Below are 20,186 nucleotides of genomic sequence, written 5' to 3'. Positions count from 1 at the left end.
ATTCATGAGTCCAGTTATGTGAAGGAAAAACTACTCATTTGTCTATGCATATTAGCATAGCTATAATGGTTATGATGTTTTATTTTTAATCAGAGTATCCTATTACGTTGTTAGTTACCACATACGTAGGAAGGCCAGAGTTAATTTCAAGAAACAATAGTCCCATAAAACAAAGTCAGATAGTATTGTTGTAAGTGATGGAAGAGATAGCTCTGATGTCAATTTGCTGCCGTAACTATGGAAAGAATAGCTGCTCTGAAGGACAAGGCTTACTTTGCTTTAGAAAGGAGTAGGGAGAAGTACACACCTGGGGTCCAGGAGGTCCCTGAGCACCGTTGTTTCCATCAGGACCTGGAGCACCCTGAATAAAATAGAAAGGCCGGTGGTTACACACAAGTCAGGCAGCCTAATATGCTTCAAAGCACTTTGAAAGCTAATTCCTCAAGACTAGTTTATCATTTTTAGGATTAAAGCAACCCATTGTAAGTTTCACCAAGTTCTAAATGGTGCCTATTGACTTTTGATGTAGTTTAAGAGAAGTCCACAGATAGGAGGCAGTTTACAAAGGACAGAGAATATCAGCACGTATTCATAACCTCTTAATCCTAATATGAATACGAGAAAGACCAGATGCATCTGTATCTTTGAACAATATGTTCTGATTTGTTATAGTTCACTGCCTTTTCCATGTAGTTAAAAATAAAGACATTTGAGCATGGTAAAAGGACCTTTAGGGTGCCACTTTGGAAAGTAACAGTGATAGCAGAAGGCAGCCTCAAACAAAGCACTTTTGGGGGGCGATTTCTCTGTAGAAATTAATACCTACCCGAGCACCAGCAAGACCAGGATGACCTTTATCTCCAGCTTTGCCAGGATCACCCTATTAAAAAAGTACACACACATATATAATTTCATATATATATATGCCATGATCTCAAGAGGGGACCAAGTCAGAGGCAGATACAGTGGAGGGGTTGGAGGGATAGAAGGCAAGAAGAAAATGCTGGTGCAATAAACAGAACACGAAAAGATTATACGTCCAATGTTCCCTGACAATTTTGAAATGTTGATTTTGTTGCTTGTTTGTGTATTTTTCTGACATTTCTCAGCTTTGAATTTATTATCCAAGGCATGCTCCAACACTGTGAAGCTCTGTACGGAAAGGACTCTGTTTGTGGAGGTGTGCAACTCAGGTAGGTTTCCAGCAGGGTATGAGGCCACAGTGGAGGTAAGGCTTTCAAGCAATGAGTGCTCTACAGCTTTCTTGTGTTGAAAGGATCTGCCTTGAGGTAAACTGCCGAGGACCAGGAGAGAAATGTGAGACTGTGGCTGAGATGTGGGTAAAGAGGTATTGAGGGAGGGAAGTCATGATCCTTACAGATGGGCCTTTGGGTCCAGGGAATCCAATGTTGCCAGCTTCACCTCTTGCTCCAGCGGGGCCAATTGGGCCAGGTCTGCCGTCAATGCCAGGGAGACCCTGAAACCAGAGTTTAAAGTCTACTTATCATCCCTATGGTTTCCTGCTTAGGATGTTTTCACATGATGGAACAGGGTAGTTTGCTGAATGCACGAAACTTCCCCTATAAGGTGTCAATAAATTATGACTCCATTTCCTTGTTCTTAATAGGATGTCAGTGCAGAGACAGGCAGTTCAATCTCATATGTATGCAATTTGCCCCCTTCCTTCCCTTTCTATCCCCCTGTCACCAGCTTCAATTTCTCCAGTCATGGTTCCTTATCCCTTCTCTGCTTTCGGTCCTGCATCCATTTAGACTCACTAATTAGAATCTATTACCTTCTGTTCCCAGATGATGTAGAGGTGGCTGATATTTATTTTCAATGTATTCATGGATAAATAAGGCACAAAAATAGACTTGATGAGGGTGCAATAAGTGTTCTTGAAAATGTAATGGAAAATGAGCAATACTTACTACAGGTCCTTCTTTACCAGCTGGGCCAACATTTCCAGGAGACCCAGGAAGACCCTGTAAAATGAAGGAGGGTCCTTTCATATTGGTACTTCAGCTCCCACACTCCAGGCTCAAATTAATTGAAATCTCACACAGCACTATCTCCTCACTTCTTGTCTGTTGCCGAGGGTGAATCATTATCAATATTAGCCTTGCTGGAAACTACGAAAAGAACTCTGAAATCTTTCTTCTATTTTTTTTGTGTGTTTTCCTTTGTATTTTATTTCTGTGCAACTGATCCATTTATAGGCATCAGAAGAAACTGTTAAGCAACATACAGTATGGGCAAAATGTATCATGCTATTCACTCCATGATAGGAAGAGAAAAAACAACTAATACTTTTGGTAAGCAATTTCCAAGGTGGATTTTTTTTATTACTATATTTGATGTTCCCTATTACTTGTTTATGGTATGAAATTACAGTTGATATTCACCCATAAGAGATAATGGAGCAAAAAAAAATGATTCCATTTCTATGGATTTGAGTATATCTGGATCAAAATGTCACTCTTCTATAGCTGGTATGATGCTGAACACATTAGAGCATTTTATGATTGCTGGAAAAATGGTTTCACTTATGAATCTAATAAACTAATAATGTATAGCCTTAATACATTTCATGACTACCTTATAGAAAAGTCACAAAATAAGATAAAAGATATGTGCTGATAAGAGAACCAAACTAATTTGAATATTTTAAAATAGATCTAGTTTTCCAAAACCTTCATAGTCACTGATTCAAGTAATGCACAGGACACCTATGAGCTAGCCAAACACTCAGAAACTTCTATGGGGCTTTGATAAAGTAAAATAAAAAAGTAAACATCAACAAGTCTACTAATAAGCTTACTTTACGAGGTTTTTGTTGTTACCATCAGTGTTCAGAAGCCCTTTAAAGAAGGCACCGATTCCAGACAGGACTTTATGAGGATTTATCTGAAACTTACTCTGGGACCCATGAGACCAGGCTCCCCAGGGCGACCAGCATCTCCATTAGGACCTCGGACTCCGGCAGGACCACTTGAACCACGATTGCCAGGAGGGCCCTGTTAATAGGAGAGGGGCTGAATAAGGGGGCTGGTAATGTAATGCTGAGGACGTCATGTGCACCAGCATTGTCAAGGTCCTTCCTGGTAAATGAGTGAAGGCCAACTTACCATAACACCAGCTCTGCCATCAGCTCCAGGAAGACCACGAGATCCAGGGCTGCCCTGTAGGAAAGGACGTGGGGGATTAGAGAAACCTTTGAACCCCACAGGGTAGAGTTTACGAACACAAGGCATGATTTCTTCTAAGAGGAAGATATCACTGCACACCAAGCCAAGGCGTCTTACCCAAACGCCAAGGGAATGCACAGATGAGCAACTGGCAAAAATAGGTCAACATTGTTTCCAGACCAATTTAATAACATACCAAACTGAGAGTCACTAATTTAATAAAACAGATGGAAGGCAGATGCTCTTTCGTCTAGGAAATACACACAGAAATTCTGACCAATTCCCAGCCAAGGGGAGGCATGATGGTCTTGCTGTGTCTGTCTGGAGTATTCAGAACTTACTCTCAGCCCTGGAGGCCCTCCAGGGCCTGCAGATCCAGGTTCACCAGGGGACCCTCTCTTTCCTTCTTCACCACTGGGACCAGGAGGACCTTGGGCTCCAGCAGAACCCTATTCAATAAAAAAAGAATAAGAAGAGTAGAAAAATATTTTTATATCACATTTAGCAACTGAAATTGGATTGAAAACTGATGAGGCTCAAGGAACACAATTGTGATTATGAAACCACTTACAGGCTCGCCCTTGTTACCAGTCTCTCCTTTGGAGCCAGCTGGACCGGGTTCACCCTAAGATCCGAGAGAAACAATGGTCAAATGACAGAAGTGTGTCAACAGTCTCCAACAGACAAGTCTCTTGGGACGTTTAAGCTAAAGTCATCTGAAAAATCCATACGTAGGAAAATGGTATTGAACGGTTAAGATTCACACATGGTCTTGACCTCATCTACCTTTTTTTTTTTTTTACAAGCTTCTAAGCTAGCAGAAGGAAGGTGACAGAGAGTGTGTGCAGAGGGACTATGCAGGAACACAAGGCAGCTACACAAGAAATACAAACTTTTGCAAAACGTTACAGAAGGAAGACAAAAAATTTCGAGAAAAAGTCAAGGAACATATAAAACACTAAAGCTAGTATCTCAGGATATAAACATCCTGGTGGCGACCACTTACAACAAGGCCTCTGGCACCAGTAGCACCAGCAGCACCAACGGGGCCAGGAATGCCACGGGGTCCAGGGAGACCAGGAGCCCCAGCAACGCCAGGGAGGCCCTGTGGGGGGGAAAAAAACCCAACATCCGTCAGGAGGAAGCCGGCTGCAGAGGCAGCCTTAGGTAAGGGCCTCTAACCCAGAGCAGCAAAGGTCAATTCTCCAGTTGTACTCACAGCAGCACCCTTAGCACCAGTGAGGCCATTTGCTCCAGGGTTGCCCTGCAGGGAGGTGAGGGGTAAAAGGAAAAGGAAACAAAAAATCACTGAATTAGAGCATTTCTTACCTTTTCTGAGCCCACCTTCAGTCTTTCTGCTCAAGGACGTTAAGGTCAATGACTACTTACAGGAGGTCCAACGGGGCCAGAAAGACCTGGAAGACCCACTTCACCACGGGGACCAGCAGGACCAGAAGGGCCAGGGTTACCAACAGGCCCAAGTTCACCCTAAGAATGGAAGTAACAGCGGGGAATTAGCAGTCAATAAACGACACAGCACATCTCTGTTAGTATAGCACCAAATTTTAGGGAATTTCTGCAGGATAGCAACTACTTAGCTTGTCTGGCTTATTATCACAAAGTTTAGGGTTGACTTTCTAATTTGCAAGCTTAGCTCAGGCTTCTGGCATTATCCCTCCCTCAGCTGTGACTCGGTCTCTACGTAAGTGGTTTCCACTCAGGCCCCCCTAACCTGGGAAGCACATTCTACAGGGAGTCAGTTGCCAGGTTGCTGCTCTGTCTTTACACAGTGTGCAGGAACAGAGAGGTGTGTTGCAAACTTAGACTGAGAAAACTCTTTTGTTCCCGTTTAAGAGGGTGAGGCTGATTTAGGGAATTGCTATGGAATTGTCTCTCTTCCTGCAAACAGTACTGATATTTCATATTATGCTAAAGAATCTATCAAGGTGGTGACAGCAATCAGTGTTTTTACCTTGGGACCAGGAGCACCTGGAAAACCAGGAGGGCCAGCAGATCCAATGGGACCCTGAAATCGAAGCAGAAATTTCCCTGAAGTAGATGAGGAAAGCAACCAGGAAGTTAGTTCTATTAAGGAGAGACTTCGAGGTTTCCAAACATAGGATGAGTTTTACTTTATGCATCATTCAGTAGCTCCAGGAATTTGAAATAGCCTCTGCTACTTATAAATGGAGACTGCCAAAGACCTCAGGGAACATTTGGCAAAAGTGTTCAAAATTATATCACTTTATAAAAGTTAGGGAAGATAGCTCCCGCCCCACACTTTCAAGCCTTTCAGCACCCCAGTGTCAGAACTTACAGCAGGGCCAACAGGACCAACACTGCCATCACTCCCACGGGCACCCTATGAAGGAAGAAAAGATGGACAGTCAGGTGGAGGTCGAGCAGCTGGCATTAGACAGTGTTGTAAGAAGACTTAAAAAGAAGAAAAAAGCTGGACCACTTACAGCTGGACCAGGGGCTCCGACTCGTCCTCTCTCTCCAGGAAGCCCACGGGCTCCCTAGAAGCAGAAATACTGTTAGGAAAATCCAGAATCTTATAAAGTCACAGGCAGCATGTAACTTTGCTCAGTTTCTAACACTTACAACAATTCACTAAAAATACAAGTCTCGTTCTAACACCAGGTAAAAGTTGAATATGCAGAGGGACGTAAGAAAAATATCAAGGATACAATGCCAAGGGAAACGGTAATTAGCAAAAACTTGAAAGACATTTCAAGATGCAGAGAGTGCACATTTGGGTTTCCAGTGAACTGATCAATACTTACCGCTTGCCCTGGAGTTCCGTTTTCACCAGGGGCACCAGGTTCACCCTACATGCAGAAGAAAAATTGAGTCTGTGTTCATTATATATACCAATATATATATATATATATATATATATATATATATATATATATATATATATGTATGTATATTTAGATTGTGCAGTTTTTACCCTATTATGTCAGTTTGAGCCTTTCATACATTTTAAAACACCTTTTTATACATATAGATTGTTTCTCAATGATCTCATACACATGGTTTTGTTTTGTTTTGTTTTGTTTTGTTTTTCGAGACAGGGTTTCTCTGTGTAGCTTTGCGCCTTTCCTGGGACTCACTTGGTAGCCCAGGCTGGCCTCAAACTCACAGAGATCCACCTGGCTCTGCCTCCCAAAGCTGGGATTAAAGGCGTGCGCCACCACCGCCCAGCTGGTTTTTTTTTTTTTTTTTAAATATAAGAGTTCTATTTAAATATGCAAAAGGTTGTGATTATTCGGTTGTACTCCTCTCCAATTTTCTCTTTACATTCTATACATTTGGAAGCAGCTCCAGAGAGTAGGAATATTATTTAAAAAGAGAAGACAAAGGATACATTTTCTTTCTTTCTGTACAACCAAATTTACCTTTCTCAAAGATATTTGAATGATATTGGAACGCTCAGTGTTATCATTTTCATTAAGACATATGGAGAGTCTAAGCATCATAATAGTTTTTAGAGCCATTGAATTTGGTTCTGATTGGGAGTGCTAGGCAGTGGTGGGTAGTTTCCTATTTGGGGGGATGAAAAAGAACTTTTCTTCAAGATATTCTAGTTTAGAGAGAGAGATGCTGAGGAATAAACCCAAGACTTGGCACATGCTAAGCAAGCGCCCTACCACTGAGCCGTTTCCCCAGCTGTAGGTCTAAGATTCCCTGGGAAGAATGTTCTTCAGGAACGATTGGCATGGGATTTCTTGAGTTTGCCTTTCTAACCACTAGAGGAATGACTTTGGGCAAGTCACCAGCTCTACCTGACCTCAGTTTTCCCCATCCACAAAATGAGGACACCTACAACATACCTTTCAGCTCTAACATTTTACCTTGTTGTGATTAGTAGTCTGAGCTATAGTACTGGGCTCGTGGGAGAATGGGTTTGACCTTATCCACTTGTGTGGCATCTGGGAAGCTAGACCAGATTCTCCATATTCATGTCCGTCTCTGGCCCCGCTAGCATTCGTTACTCATTAATTTGTAATTACGTTGGTATTCACTTTAATATCACATTATCTCCTTAATAGGAAAGAGAACGTTTTATGGTTGGAAACGCTGTCAGAGAAGAGGCTAAGCCCAGAGATAACACACTTCTGAGACTTTAATTACCTAATTAAAATTTTTTTGAGTGTGCACAGATAAATCAGAGGAAAGAGGTTGAAAAATGTATTGTGACATGAATGTACATACCTAATTAGTGCAAGGCAAGGGAGGATTTACACTTTAAAGTAGCACACTATGCTCTAATACTTGATCATATGTTTATTTACCTTTGTTTTGGCTACAGAGATCGAGTGACATTGCAAGAGGAGGAAAGGAGATGGGGGAAGAAAATAGTAACACTAGTTTTCATTTGATTATTTAAATAAACATTAAGTTAAATAAGTATTAGTAATTGGCCTTTTGTCATAGGATCTCAGTGTTCTACCACTGAGGGATTTGAAGGATAGATGAGGAGACAAGATATTTTTTGAAATGCGGGTTGTCATCAGTAAAACAGCCTTTTTGATAGTAATGATAGACTTAAAGGAATTGCTTATAAACAGTGTCCCAAACTCAGTATTTACCTTCACACCCTGTGCACCGGGCTGTCCCTTCAATCCATCCAGACCATTGTGTCCCTGAAAGGCAATGGGCACTTTTAAAATGCTGTAATTTCCATCTTGGCAATTATTATGTCTCCTGGACAGATCCTTTGGCTGCTAAATTAGAACAGAGTCCAATGTCCCAGCTCAAGTGAGCTGGTTCCACCAACCTGGGTCAGTCACTTCATCTGCATGCAGGTAAGAGGGAAGGATGCTGGACAAGCTTCCTTACATCCTTGTCCTCCTAACCATTTTATGGTTTTCAGATACTTCTAACTACTTAAAAATAATCTGTAATTTACCCAGTTTTTCTGCATCAATCTCAGTTTTTGGTGAGTTTTGGCTCCCCTTTAATTTCTAGCAGTTTCAAAATTCAGAGCCGTGGAAACTAGGATCTGTTCCCAGGAATGTAAACACAATGGAGTTCTTCCCGCCCCCACCCCACCCCCATCAGCATTTTTTTTCTCTTGTGGACGGAGACTGTCCTCACCCGAATGCCTTTGAAGCCGGGAAGTCCAGGAGTTCCGGGGAAACCACGAGCACCCTGGGAAAAAAGACAATTCAGAACCAAGTGAATAAGGTTTTTCTTAGAAGTTAAAAGGCAATGCTTTCCTCTTTCCAAATCAATTCTCTCCTCAAAGCTCAAGTTTGGAATCAAAGGCTGGTGTGTTGTAAGCATGGAGTCACAAAGCAATAGCTATGACATGAGTAACCAAGATGGCGGCATTTATAGAAAACGTAGTTTAGCTTTTCATAGTCTGATCGACTGGCACAAACAATATGTTTGCATTCTTTCCTTGGTTCTTTCCCTTGCCTTTAATCCATGCCACAAGTGTGAGTGGCATCTGTACCACCATGCATGCTCCCTTACAACTGACTCTGGACTACACATTGTTGTCAATGACCTCACCTGTGGTCCAACAACTCCTCTCTCGCCGGGTCGTCCAGGTTTCCCAGGGTGACCCTAAAACGTGAAAGCAGCATAGGGTCAGCCTTTACTTGGCAAACCGTGAGGAAGAAAGGTACACCCAAGACTGTGGGCTCAAATGCATGTTTAATTAACAATCATATCTCTCAAGTACAAGCAAGTTAATTAGTATTTCATTAAAGTAATATTTCCCATATGGGGAGGCTCATGTTAAGTATATTGAGCCTTCAGCATGGAACTTAATTTGGATTTACATGCTTCTGTTGAGATGGGAGTATTAAAAAGTTGTTTTGGAAGAGCTTGAGAATAAACACTTACATCCTCACCAGCCTTGCCAGGAGGACCAGCTGGACCACGAGAACCTGCAGGACCCTAAGGAAATGGAGACACATTGTGAGGTGAAGACTGTGTTTACAAACCTCCCAGCAAAGACTTTTTTTTTCACACAGGGAGAAAATGTTCTCACCGTTTGACCAGGTTCGCCAGGCTCACCAGCAGGTCCTTGGAAACCTTGAGGGCCCTAAGGTAGGGGAGAAGGAACATTTATTTACTTATTTGGAAGTTGTGAAATCAAGCTCAGATCATTGCACATGATAGACAAGTACTTTGTCATTGAGCAGCATCCCCATCTCATGAGAGTAATGCTTAGCCTTGTATTTTATGTAAGAATGATTGTAAGATTTTGGTACTTACAGGGGCTCCAACAGCACCAGGAGGGCCTCTGGGTCCCATTAAGCCCTGCCAAGAGTATACACATCGTTAGTACTAAGAACTCAGGTCCTTGTTTGGAGTAGCGTTAGCTGAACTGGGAAAACTAGATTTAGAAACAGTACTGCTGAGCTGCTGGCTGTTTTCAATGGACAGATGAGCAAAACCATCCTAGTGTTATTTCATAGTTTTTTTTCCTCCCTCCCAAAGAAGCATTTAAGAACCCAAATTTCCTGTACCCGCACCCTTTCTTGTCCGTCACTTCTTTTTTTTTACCAACCAAATCTTCAGGACTCTGTGAGAATTGTATGGGGGAAGCCACAAGTTCCTCAAGCTGTGAGAAATTGGGCATCCGGAGAGTGTTCGGGGCAGTGAGGTGAATTGATCTTCGCACCAGAACAGAAGATATAATGGCTGACAAATCGTTTCAGTTAGTTCCCTTCGTCCTATGTCATCTCTCCATGTCATACTTAGTTAAGAAATTGATACTTCTATTGCCACAGGGGCACAAATTGAAAAGGATCAAAAGTCCTTCTTAATGATTAAAAGGAGGTTTATTATAACCGTAAAGCTCCTTTCAGGGCTGTTGGTGACTGATGAAAATGTCAAGCAAAAGTGGATGTAATGAGGGATGAAGGAAAAATCAATTATTATTGAGGCAGCCTATTGGAAGAATCTATCATAGGATATTGAAAACATAACACAAATGACAGTAGTTTGTTTTCCTTTTTCTTCAGGAACACAAATGTAAAGTAAAACAGAATATTATGAGCTTTTGAGCTAAATGTGCTTTTCTTTAGCCGCTGTAGTAATCAATGCCTGTGTATTGTATTGTATCCTCTAACTGTAGGACCCATTCCTCTACAGCTCAAAATACGTCCTGCACAAGTTTTGAGTAATTTGTTCATAATATATCAACCATGAGGATTCTGCAGTGAGCTTAGCCACTTTATTAAGTGACTGTAGTGAGACAATATGTATTTTATTTAAAGAAGCACATTATTTTAATTATGAAAATTATTTATTTTATTTTAGAAATTGCTTCCGTGTTAAAAAGAAGCTGTCGCTTTTCAATAAAAATATTTTTTAGGTATCCATTAAGTATAATTTTCTTTGACATCATGAATTGTTAATTATATTTATTCATCTTTCCCTGTATTTGCAACAACTTCATTTACATAAAGGATATTTTATTTTGTGGAGGCTGTAAGATGAACTATGATTAATTCAGAAAAGGACCCTATGGGGTTTTGTAGTTATTGATTTTCCAACATGGAAAATTATTTTAACACTTTATTGCTGCCTATCCTCTCTATTTGTTAAACACATATCTGTTGATTGCATATGTCTGTGGAAGTGTGTAGATGTACAAACTTAAATTATATGTCACTGATATTTTAAAGTGAAATATTTTGCTTGATTCTCCCCAGAGAGAGGCTTTAAAGACAAGAGAATCTGTAATCCATATTAATTTCTTCCAGCTTTTGTCCACCATTTTAATTTTTAAAATGAAGTGACATCTACTTCTGCTCTATTTCCCATTGTCTCTTCTTGAGAAATGGGTTCTACTTTATAGCTGAGTAATGTCCAGCATTAGCAAGAAACAACTCATTTCAAATGTCCAATATAAACAAAGCCAAAAGAATGCTTACATCTTTCATTTCAGATATGAACATTTTAAATTACCGGGAAAATCAGGAAATTGGAAGTCATCAATTAAAGCTACATTATTTCGCGAGTGAGAGTTTTAATTTACAGAAAATATTGTCTTGCCCTTATAGTACATTAGTTTATTTCGGCCCATTAGCTTCAGAAGACTGTCTTGTGACGATAGAGCACTGATGTAGGGCCCAGGTAAAAGTTGTATTTTAAAGACCATGATAACTAACAGATAAATGCCTTTGGAAAACATAATTAGAATCACCAAGTTGTGTGCTTGCATATTAAATATCAATCTAATGTTTTTATTTCTGGGACATTTTCATTCTCTCTTATAAACTATTATATATTTTTCATGATTATGTCTGTTTTTTCCCTATTACATCTCAGTGATAGTTTGGTAGAAGCTTCATTTGTTCGCTAGGTCATAAATCGTTACAAAAATGACAGGATGTGTGCTGATGACATAAATGCTACATCCGACTCATTCTCTTCTATATTGGATTTTAATAACTAGACAAGAAAAAGAATTTTCATCAGAATGGAAAAAAAGAAACACTTTTTATATCATTAAGTTCTTGAGGGTGAGCCAGAGGGTGAGGTCATTTGCTGCTGGCTGAGTAAATCAATTTAGTAGTAAATTAAGAATAGTGTAGTTCTGAACCTGTTGGGGGCACCTCTTAAATACTTGTGATAAAGGACATGTTCTATTCAAGGACTACATGAGCCATATGTTGTCTCTCAAGCATCTTGCCTATAGTTAAGTCTGTCCTTAACGACTTGAGTGATTTTGGGAAGAAAGCCCCAGACTCTCCAGTCACAAGATGAAAGGGTTGAAGCAGAACTTGATGGCCCTTCCCAACAGGTTCATGGAGCATAGTCAGTCCCTGCTTCTCAGTGCTGCTTCACAGTTTAAGGAATGTGGAAAGACACAGAAAAACTTGTAGATGTTAATCTTTTGATTGAACTGATCTGCCTGAGTTATGGTCAGTATGTCCAAAGATTATTTCTTAGACACAAAAAGCTGACCTTTTTATAAGACATGTTTGTAGAGAAAATTGAAACTCCTAACCTTGACTTGAATTTTGATATCTAAGTGTAGAAAAAGGAATTGTTTTCATTTGATCTAAGTATGGAGTGTTAACTATCATTGTGGAGTTTAACATCAAATTTCTATACAAGCTTTTTTTCCCCTTCTAGGATAAAAAGACACTAGCATACCATTGGTCCAGGGCCAGATGAAACTCCTTTGTCAGAATACTGGGCACCAAAGTTCTGGAGGAGATAAAACACACACACACACACACACACACACGTATAAATGTCCATGGTCATACACTTCTATTTTCCATTCTGCTTTTAATAAATTTCCTGGTAGCGTTAAAAGAGAGTCATGTTTTAAGTAGAAATGACTTAGAATTCAGTAGAGTCCCCCAGCTGTCACCTACCTCTAGAGTGAGGAGGAATGGCTTCCTAAACCTTTACAATCCCCCAGAACCCTCACAACTGAAGCAGAGTTCAGGGGAACAGGCTGTACTGGCAGCTGCTGCCTTAGCCCACAAGCCACTAAGACACTTCTTTGTTCTGGCTGGAGTTTCAGAAAAGGATATAAAGAGTCTTCAAGTTATAGGAAAATTAAAATGCCCCTTAGAAGATTAAGCTTTTAAAAAATAGTTCACAGTAATAACTTCCCTGTTAAAGATCTCCCTTGGAGTGGTAGTTGTATTAAAGAAGGTGCTTTTTAATACACTCAGTAGATAAGCAATCATAATAAGATCTTTGGGAGAGAAAGGTCTTATTTTACTGGCATACAGTTGGGTATTAGAATCAGAATTCTGATTCCTAGTGCTAACCAATTAAGCAGCTATGTTTTCCTTCCTGCCGTGAGGCCATTTGGCACTCATACCATTGTCAAAGACATAAAGCTAGAAGAAGATATTAATGAAGAAGGGAAATGTACTTTTCTTAAATTAGTTTCAAGCAAATTAAACCTAAGACCGCTTTGAATGTTGGTTCAGCAGACTCCAAGCCAAGGAGAATAAAGAGCGTCGGTTGTTTGTGAAATTGCTTAAGATCAGGGGCTTCACTTATGTAATTCAGCCTAATCAAACTCTTTAATAATGCAACACCTCTCATTTGTGCCTTACTGATAAAAGATATTAAATCCCCAAATTAAATAATGGTGCTGATGGCTGCAGCTAACTTCAGTGAACACAAAGACCCAGCCTGTAATTGACAAGGCCTCAAAAAGAGGACAGGCAAAGCAGAACCTTGAGCGAAGAAATTAAAGAAATGAGATAAAATATACGAATTTCCAAGTAGAAGATTTTTTCCTTAACTGCTAAAAATAAATTTCACAATTAACATTTTTCTAACAGAGCAAGACACTAAAGTCAGAAATAAGTTAAAAAACTACTTAAGAAACCTTACCCCACCAAGACCAGGGATACCAGGGGGACCAGGGGGGCCAGGGGGACCAGGAGGGCCATCAGGACCGTTTGCACCATCTCTGCCTCGGGGACCTGCTGGACCCTGTCATAAACAAAGGGAATTAGGGCAGGGTTAGAATAGCCCTGTCAAAACCTGTATAGTGTGTGAAAAGAGACCTAAGAACACATATGCTAAGGTCAGTTGTTTAGACTTGTCGATGTGAATGGGTGGAAATATAATACGCTGTATCTGTCATTGATTGACATTCAACATAGGTTTAATTTAGAAGGACCTTTAATGATTGATGTGTGAAAATAACAAGTAGTAGCTAACACAGGGTAGACACTGAATATTAATTCATAATGGAACTGATTCTGTGAATGTCACATGTTTCACGGTATATAATGAGACACTTTGTAGGTTGATGCTAGTTTCTGACTCTTGTGAAGATTAATTGTTTCAGTATGTGATTTGTGAAGAGTAGCTTAACTGATTAGATCATTTTATCACAGGATAGGAACACTGCTTTAACTCTATTCATGTTGTTAGGATAATTAACTGATATAATTATACAACTAATATTTTGAGTAGAATGTGTGTAAGTCCACATTTCATGACAGATACAAGATACTGTTATTTGTGTTTTGGTAAAAACGTTATATAATGCAAACCATGCAAAATCATGTAGTTACACATATCAAAGAAATGTGGCAAAGAATTAGCAAATAGAATAGCAGCCTGGCTTGTACATGTATGAATAGAGACAGAAAAACATGTTGCTGCCGACCGCTCCACAATTAATTCCAATCTATACAAAGATCTTTTTGTTGTTGTTGTTTTTTTTCAAAAGGAACAAAACATGTTATGAAGAGATTTATGTGGTAGGGGATACATTTTCATTATACATGTATTGGGCAGGTCAAATTAAAATAAGAAAGATAGGCTTGCAAAGAATTGGGCTGCCTATAATAGTGTTTCTTTTTATGAAAGGGTAATCTTGACTGAAAAAGGATATTGATTATATATAATAATGTTCATTTACTTCTTCTGTAGGACATTATCTACTTAAAAGGTGGTATAATTATCTGAATACATAATATTCTTACACATTGTCAGTCTTCTGTAGCTTCCAATACATAGTTATTCAAATATGGGCCAAAGCCCTTTAATGGTTCAAAAATTACATACCCTTTCTCCACGTGGTCCTCTATCTCCAGTGGGGCCCTAAAGGAAGACAAAAACAGAGAAAGGACACATGTCTAAGTAATTTACAGCGAACAGGCAAACTTATTTGGAAAATAATTAGTTGTTCAGACTGATCTCACTAAAGTCTTATTAAACAACAGCCAAAAGACCTGGTATAAAACAATAGATTACAGTGCATTGTTTTTGTTAAAACTGTATGTAATTTTTTTTCCAAATTATAGGACTAGAGGCTGCTATAGTTGCTAGTGGTCAAATCAATATTATCCATTGCATTTTTAGTAAAATGGTTGTTATAGATAAAACAACCATGTTGTTACATTTTTACTGCACACTTACAGGTCAGATCTTTAAAGTAAACTTTGATTTACTATTAATAATTAATATAATATTCATTCTCCCATCAGAATATAAACAAATATTTAGAAAGTCTTTTAGTAGTAGTACGTAAATCATCAATTTATATGACATAAACGCAATTAGAGATGCTTCTGGAAGATAACAAAACTTCATTACATCAAACATTAACATTATTTTAGTTTATAGTTTGGTGAATACATATTTTCATGGGTAAAATCTTAAAGTATTTTATTTCTATAATTCATATTCAAATGTAAATCATTCTGGTAATATCAGGTATTTATGGAGACATATTAGACTCTTACCTTTCTTGAAGATCCCTAGAGAAGGTAAATGACTTTTATGGGAAGAATTATGTATGTATCCATAGATTAAAGGTGATTAATATTTTGATATTATATACAAATATATCTATGGATGTCACTACATCATTCTCTTTCTATTATCTTAATCTAACATTTTGAAATAAAATGTAAAATTTTACAAATAAACAAAATGTTATCTACAAAACCATATATATATATACTTATAGTTATATTGCAATTTTAATTCATGTGCTAAAAATTTATTCCTAATTCTTTGCAAATGAATCCAAAGAAATTACAAAAAAAAAAGAAAGAAAGAAACTCTTTAGCTCAGTGAGATCTTGTGCTCAGAGTAGCTGATGCTGAAACCCAAGCTTCAACTGGCCCAATTACTCTCTGCTCCCTATGGGTATTTTATGAGACCAGCCTTACTTAGTAGCGCCACCCACTTTGGAAAATGGGGTGGGTATTTCAGTAGAAGCCAGAAAGGTTTGGACTACTATACCCTTTCACAATTTCCTTGGGAAACCAAACTGTCCAATTCCCCTTTCTAGAAAATACACTAACTACTGTGATCAAGACAATCAAAGTATGAACATCATATTTTTCTGAAAATAGTTTTACTCACCGCTTGTAAAGCTGTAGAGGAAAGAAGAAAATAAGAAATAATTGTGATATCATCTCATTATCAGTAGCAGTAATTAACAAATGATACACTGGTTTATAAGATTGAATAACCTGATTAAAATACCCCTTCTATTTCTTCTCAAGAATGTCCTAAAGACTTCCAAATTATTCAGGTCAAAAACATACCAGGGAGCAGCAGGGTGATTTGTTTACAGTTTTAATATGTAAATATATTTTGAATTAAATGCTTAATTATTTACTATTTTATAAATGCTGTGAAATATTAATGTGTCTGGAGGATATTTCTAATGCTCAGCAATTATGGGGGAAGTGGCGTAGATGAATCACTGTCTCTCACGCCAATTGATTGATGAGGAAATAATTCATGGTTTAGATCACCTTTAATACATAAGAATCTAAGAACACTTAGGAGAGTATGCACCCTAAAGCAGAGTTGGTTTTTCATAAAACATTGAAGTGACTTAGTCCTTTCCCCCAAAGGTCTAATTTGCATACATGAAAGCAAATTGATTCAGGAATCTGATTTTTGCTTTAAGTAGTTCACTTAAATTAGGTAAGGTCATTTGATTAACGTGCATCGAATTTGTTACCTAAGAGGGATCATTTTGTATAAAGAGAAAACTTGAAAAGATCTTGAAAAATAATGAAAAAAATACCTTCTTGCTACAATTGCTATACGACGTTAAAGATTGGATTACCTTCCTACAGTATAATAATTATAGATTAATGTGGTCTATAATTGTGGTCAGACTTGCTCCAGGATGATTCACCCCTAAAAATTGCTGGAGTTTGGTGGTCAAGAAGTATGTCATTTGGAATGAGAATATCTGTTGCAATGGTCACCATTTGGGAGGGTACACTGCCTCCAACATTAACATTTATGGGCAATTGATGAGAATTACTGTTAAATTAGATAAATGCTATGTTTAGTTTATTGTGTCCATCAGAGGAAGAACAGTTTGCTTGAACTGATAAACAGAAGTCTTACAGCCTTACGGCCTTTGGAGACTTGCTTTTTAATTACTCAGTTATGAACCATTTTGAACAATGTGTGTTGGGCAACCTTTTTTCCACACAGTGGTTGGACGTTGACAATCACATCTCCACCTTCCCAAGGTCTATCGTATTTTTCTGTGGGAGTCCACACTTCTACTCTCTGTTTTCATATAAAGCTAACTTGTAACACTAACGTGTTCAATGCAGTTCCTCCTTCGTATCCTCAGTGGGTACATGAAAGTGAATGGAGGGAACATACATGCATCAGAAATCAGGCAATGGTAGACACGTGGCATGTGGGTGGGGCTAGCTTTTGAAGTGCTGGGTGTGGCCAGGCATCTCTCAACCCTCATCAAGCCAACAGCTTTGTCTAGTTAAATTAGGCAGCCATTTTCAAGATGAAACCCGACTGATTTTCTTCATTCTTTCGACATCAAAGTCTAGTCACACAAGCTAGAAACGGAAAGTGGTCTTGAAGTTGGCACATTTAATTTCCATCCCACATTTTAGAAAAAGGCCCAGTTGGTTTGTTTGAAGCCACACGGCAAATGAGTAAGATACTTATGGGAAGAATTCCAGGCTCTCGAATTTCAGGCCAAGGTTGATATTTCCCAAATCTGCTGTTTTCATGTCTGAGTACTGGTGGGAACATGTTGAGGGCTAACTAAACAAGAGTTGATTGTAGCTAAAAATGACCATTTCTATGACCATGCAATGAACTGGGAAGCTAATTTAACTAATCAAAAGACCAAAGTAGAAGCCTAGACACCCCACTTCTCCAGATACTCTGACTGAGACCTCCACATATGGCCCAGAAGTGTCAACCACTCTATGGACCAAGGGAGTCTTTAACTGGAAAGTCCATTAGCTTAAGGCCCGGTCCCTGTACTTTCACCTTACCCCCTCCAGGGGGCGCCTTTTCATCATTATCTCCATCAACGTCATCCAGACCAACTCTGACGCCCACAAGAAAATGGAGACGGGTGAGTTTTGTATTGTTACATTAAAGGGCTTTCTAAACTAGGCCTCAAGGTTCACAAGGTGGCCATGAGCACAGTTCTGGGGACCGAAGAGTGGAGTCCTCTGATTCTTTCACTGTCAGTAGTGTTTGTCTTATCTTGAGGCAAAATTCTTTGCCTCCTTGTGAGCATCAACAACCTGGAGATCCAGGCCAGCTGTCTGGTTTTAAGGGAAAACTTTCCCAACTCTTGGCAACAGTCAGGCCTTCTATGTTTCCAGTCTTTTAAAGTACTTTCCTTGTTTCTCTTCGCCCGGGCGTTTCCCCACAGGCCAGAGAGCATCCTCACAAGCTGTATATGGAAATGGGAGAAGTTTCCCCTTGACAGATCAGGGTACCCATCTAGCTAGCCTCTCTGCTTCATCTCCCCCCCAACAAGCGGAAGACACTTACATTGGCATGTTGCTAGGCACGAAGTTACTGCAAGCAGCAACAGAGTCCGCGTATCCACAAAGCTGAGCATGTCTACCACTTAGACATGCAGACTCCTTGTGTCGCAGAGCCCCTGGGTCACCAGCGGAGGTATCACCTGGCGAGCGCAGGCATGCAATCGTGACTGGTCCCTCCAACTTAGCCGAAACCTCCTGCTGCCGTGGTGCTAAAATAATAAAGCCCAGACCTGCTCTATTTATATGGCAAAAGTTTCTCCGATCGGTGGGTGCCTCCAAAAACGTCTCCACCAATGGGAGGGCTGGGGCCAGGGGCCCGGGCCACAGTGCTGGGAGGAGACTGCGGGGGCGCAGGGGAGGGAGCCGAGGAGGGAGGGACGTGGCCACGGGGCTTCTTAAATTGGTTCCATTCTTTTTGAGGACGTGGACACTTTTGAGGCTTTCGAGGGGAAAGTCTGACTCTGTCTGCATACCTCCGCCCTCCCCAGCCACCCGCCCTCTCCGGCTCTTGCCAAGTTTGGAACCACTTTAGGACACCTACGTGGGCACTTTACAGATCTCTGGGCAGCGGGGCAGGTGTCAAGGGACCTGGAGCCCTAAGATGAAAAAGCAGGAGCTGTCCAGTCCTGCCTCACCTTGTGCCCTGTGGGCCATCTGCACCCTGGAGGGGGCTGGGGCGTGAGGGAAGGAGGGCGACAGCGTGGCGTGATCTAGAGCTGCCCTCCCAGGCTGACTCCACCCTGCCCCCGCCCCAGCTTTTCTCCAGCTTTGGGGCCTGCGGGCCCAACTCACTCTCTCTCTCTCTCTCTCTCTCTCTCTCTCTCTCTCTCTCTCTCTCTCTCTCTCTCTCTCTCTCTCTCTCTCTCTCTCTCCACCCCCCTCCTCTTTCTCCTGTTGATGGAGGGGAGCAGGCACCAGTGGACATTTCCCTCCAGCGGATATGTTTTGCACTCTTAAATTTGGTTTGGTCAAGTCTCCGGGAAGTCCTTCCCTTCCAAGTTCCAGCCCTGTTCACAGACCCTTTGCAGGATCACCGGGACTCTGAGCCTGGACCAGATAACAAATCAGTGAAAACCCAGCCGCCCCCCCCCCCGCCCCCCTTGCTGCCCATTCATGACCTCTTTCACACACCTTTCTGCCTTCATCCTCACACCTGTCCTCCTTCTGTTTAGGAGAAAATGTGGAAATGAGTGCTAAAACTTTTTATTTGGCACCTAGGGTATACACAGTCTTTTCCTTAACATCCCCACTGCCCTCTCCAGACAGATGTGAACTCTCCGGAGACTCCCCTCCCACCTCCCTGGGATGAGACTTTGATTCTGAAGCACTGGAGTAGGGGACCTTGGCTGTCCAGGATGGTGGCTATGACAAGCTCAGTGCTCCTTCCCCAAGCCTCTTAGAACGTCTTCCAAGCTCCTGGGGGCCCCAGACTGCTTTTGGCCTGTCAAGCATCCCTCATGAGGCAGCAGAGACCTATTCAGAGTCTCATTCTGCTCCAGAAGTCATGCCCCAAGCAGCATCTTTAGGCCAGTTTTATCTCCATGAAGCAGAAATGGGTGGGCTCCTTGGGAACCTTCTCCTTTCTTTCCCTACCCCCTCCTTTTCTGCTTCCTGGTGAGGAAGAATTTCTGCCTAAGTAGGTTGACTCCTCCAGCAGCTGCTATAAACCAGGGGCCGGGTATAGCGAACGGGCTTCTCTTTCTAAATTTAAAAGGAAGATGTTAGAAATAGAAGAAAA

General features: G+C 40.5%; 1 protein-coding gene and 1 long non-coding RNA gene across 2 annotated transcripts in view; one reads left to right on the top strand and one right to left on the bottom strand.

The window, feature by feature from the left end:
- The window catches only part of Col1a2 (collagen type I alpha 2 chain), a 36,154-nt gene extending 17,377 nt beyond the window's left edge, over nt 1–18,777 (bottom strand). The window contains exons 1-27 of the mRNA XM_059257344.1: nt 18,453–18,777; nt 16,026–16,036; nt 15,398–15,412; nt 14,718–14,753; nt 13,530–13,631; nt 12,321–12,374; nt 9,426–9,470; nt 9,199–9,252; nt 9,051–9,104; nt 8,715–8,768; nt 8,295–8,348; nt 7,787–7,840; nt 5,975–6,019; nt 5,654–5,707; nt 5,506–5,550; nt 5,161–5,214; nt 4,578–4,676; nt 4,408–4,452; nt 4,195–4,293; nt 3,760–3,813; nt 3,530–3,637; nt 3,129–3,182; nt 2,919–3,017; nt 1,932–1,985; nt 1,379–1,477; nt 827–880; nt 308–361 (exon numbers count right to left, since the gene is read on the bottom strand). Of these exons, the coding sequence (XP_059113327.1) occupies nt 308–361; nt 827–880; nt 1,379–1,477; nt 1,932–1,985; nt 2,919–3,017; nt 3,129–3,182; nt 3,530–3,637; nt 3,760–3,813; nt 4,195–4,293; nt 4,408–4,452; nt 4,578–4,676; nt 5,161–5,214; nt 5,506–5,550; nt 5,654–5,707; nt 5,975–6,019; nt 7,787–7,840; nt 8,295–8,348; nt 8,715–8,768; nt 9,051–9,104; nt 9,199–9,252; nt 9,426–9,470; nt 12,321–12,374; nt 13,530–13,631; nt 14,718–14,753; nt 15,398–15,412; nt 16,026–16,036; nt 18,453–18,522 (1,620 nt within the window). The 5' untranslated portion in view covers nt 18,523–18,777. The remainder of the gene's footprint in view (nt 1–307; nt 362–826; nt 881–1,378; nt 1,478–1,931; nt 1,986–2,918; nt 3,018–3,128; nt 3,183–3,529; nt 3,638–3,759; nt 3,814–4,194; nt 4,294–4,407; nt 4,453–4,577; nt 4,677–5,160; nt 5,215–5,505; nt 5,551–5,653; nt 5,708–5,974; nt 6,020–7,786; nt 7,841–8,294; nt 8,349–8,714; nt 8,769–9,050; nt 9,105–9,198; nt 9,253–9,425; nt 9,471–12,320; nt 12,375–13,529; nt 13,632–14,717; nt 14,754–15,397; nt 15,413–16,025; nt 16,037–18,452) is intronic.
- LOC131906656 (uncharacterized) lies at nt 19–11,369 on the top strand. Its single transcript, XR_009378173.1, has 4 exons — nt 19–1,193; nt 9,182–9,257; nt 9,732–9,870; nt 11,107–11,369. It is a non-coding gene; the product is annotated as an uncharacterized LOC131906656 (long non-coding RNA).
- Nucleotides 18,778–20,186: the final 1,409 nt, after the last annotated feature.

Source organism: Peromyscus eremicus, chromosome 3 (assembly GCF_949786415.1).
Source record: "Peromyscus eremicus chromosome 3, PerEre_H2_v1, whole genome shotgun sequence".
NCBI classification, from domain to species: Eukaryota; Metazoa; Chordata; class Mammalia; order Rodentia; family Cricetidae; genus Peromyscus; species Peromyscus eremicus.
Note: the sequence above shows the minus strand (reverse complement) of the source record. Positions and strands in the feature narration are given on the sequence as shown.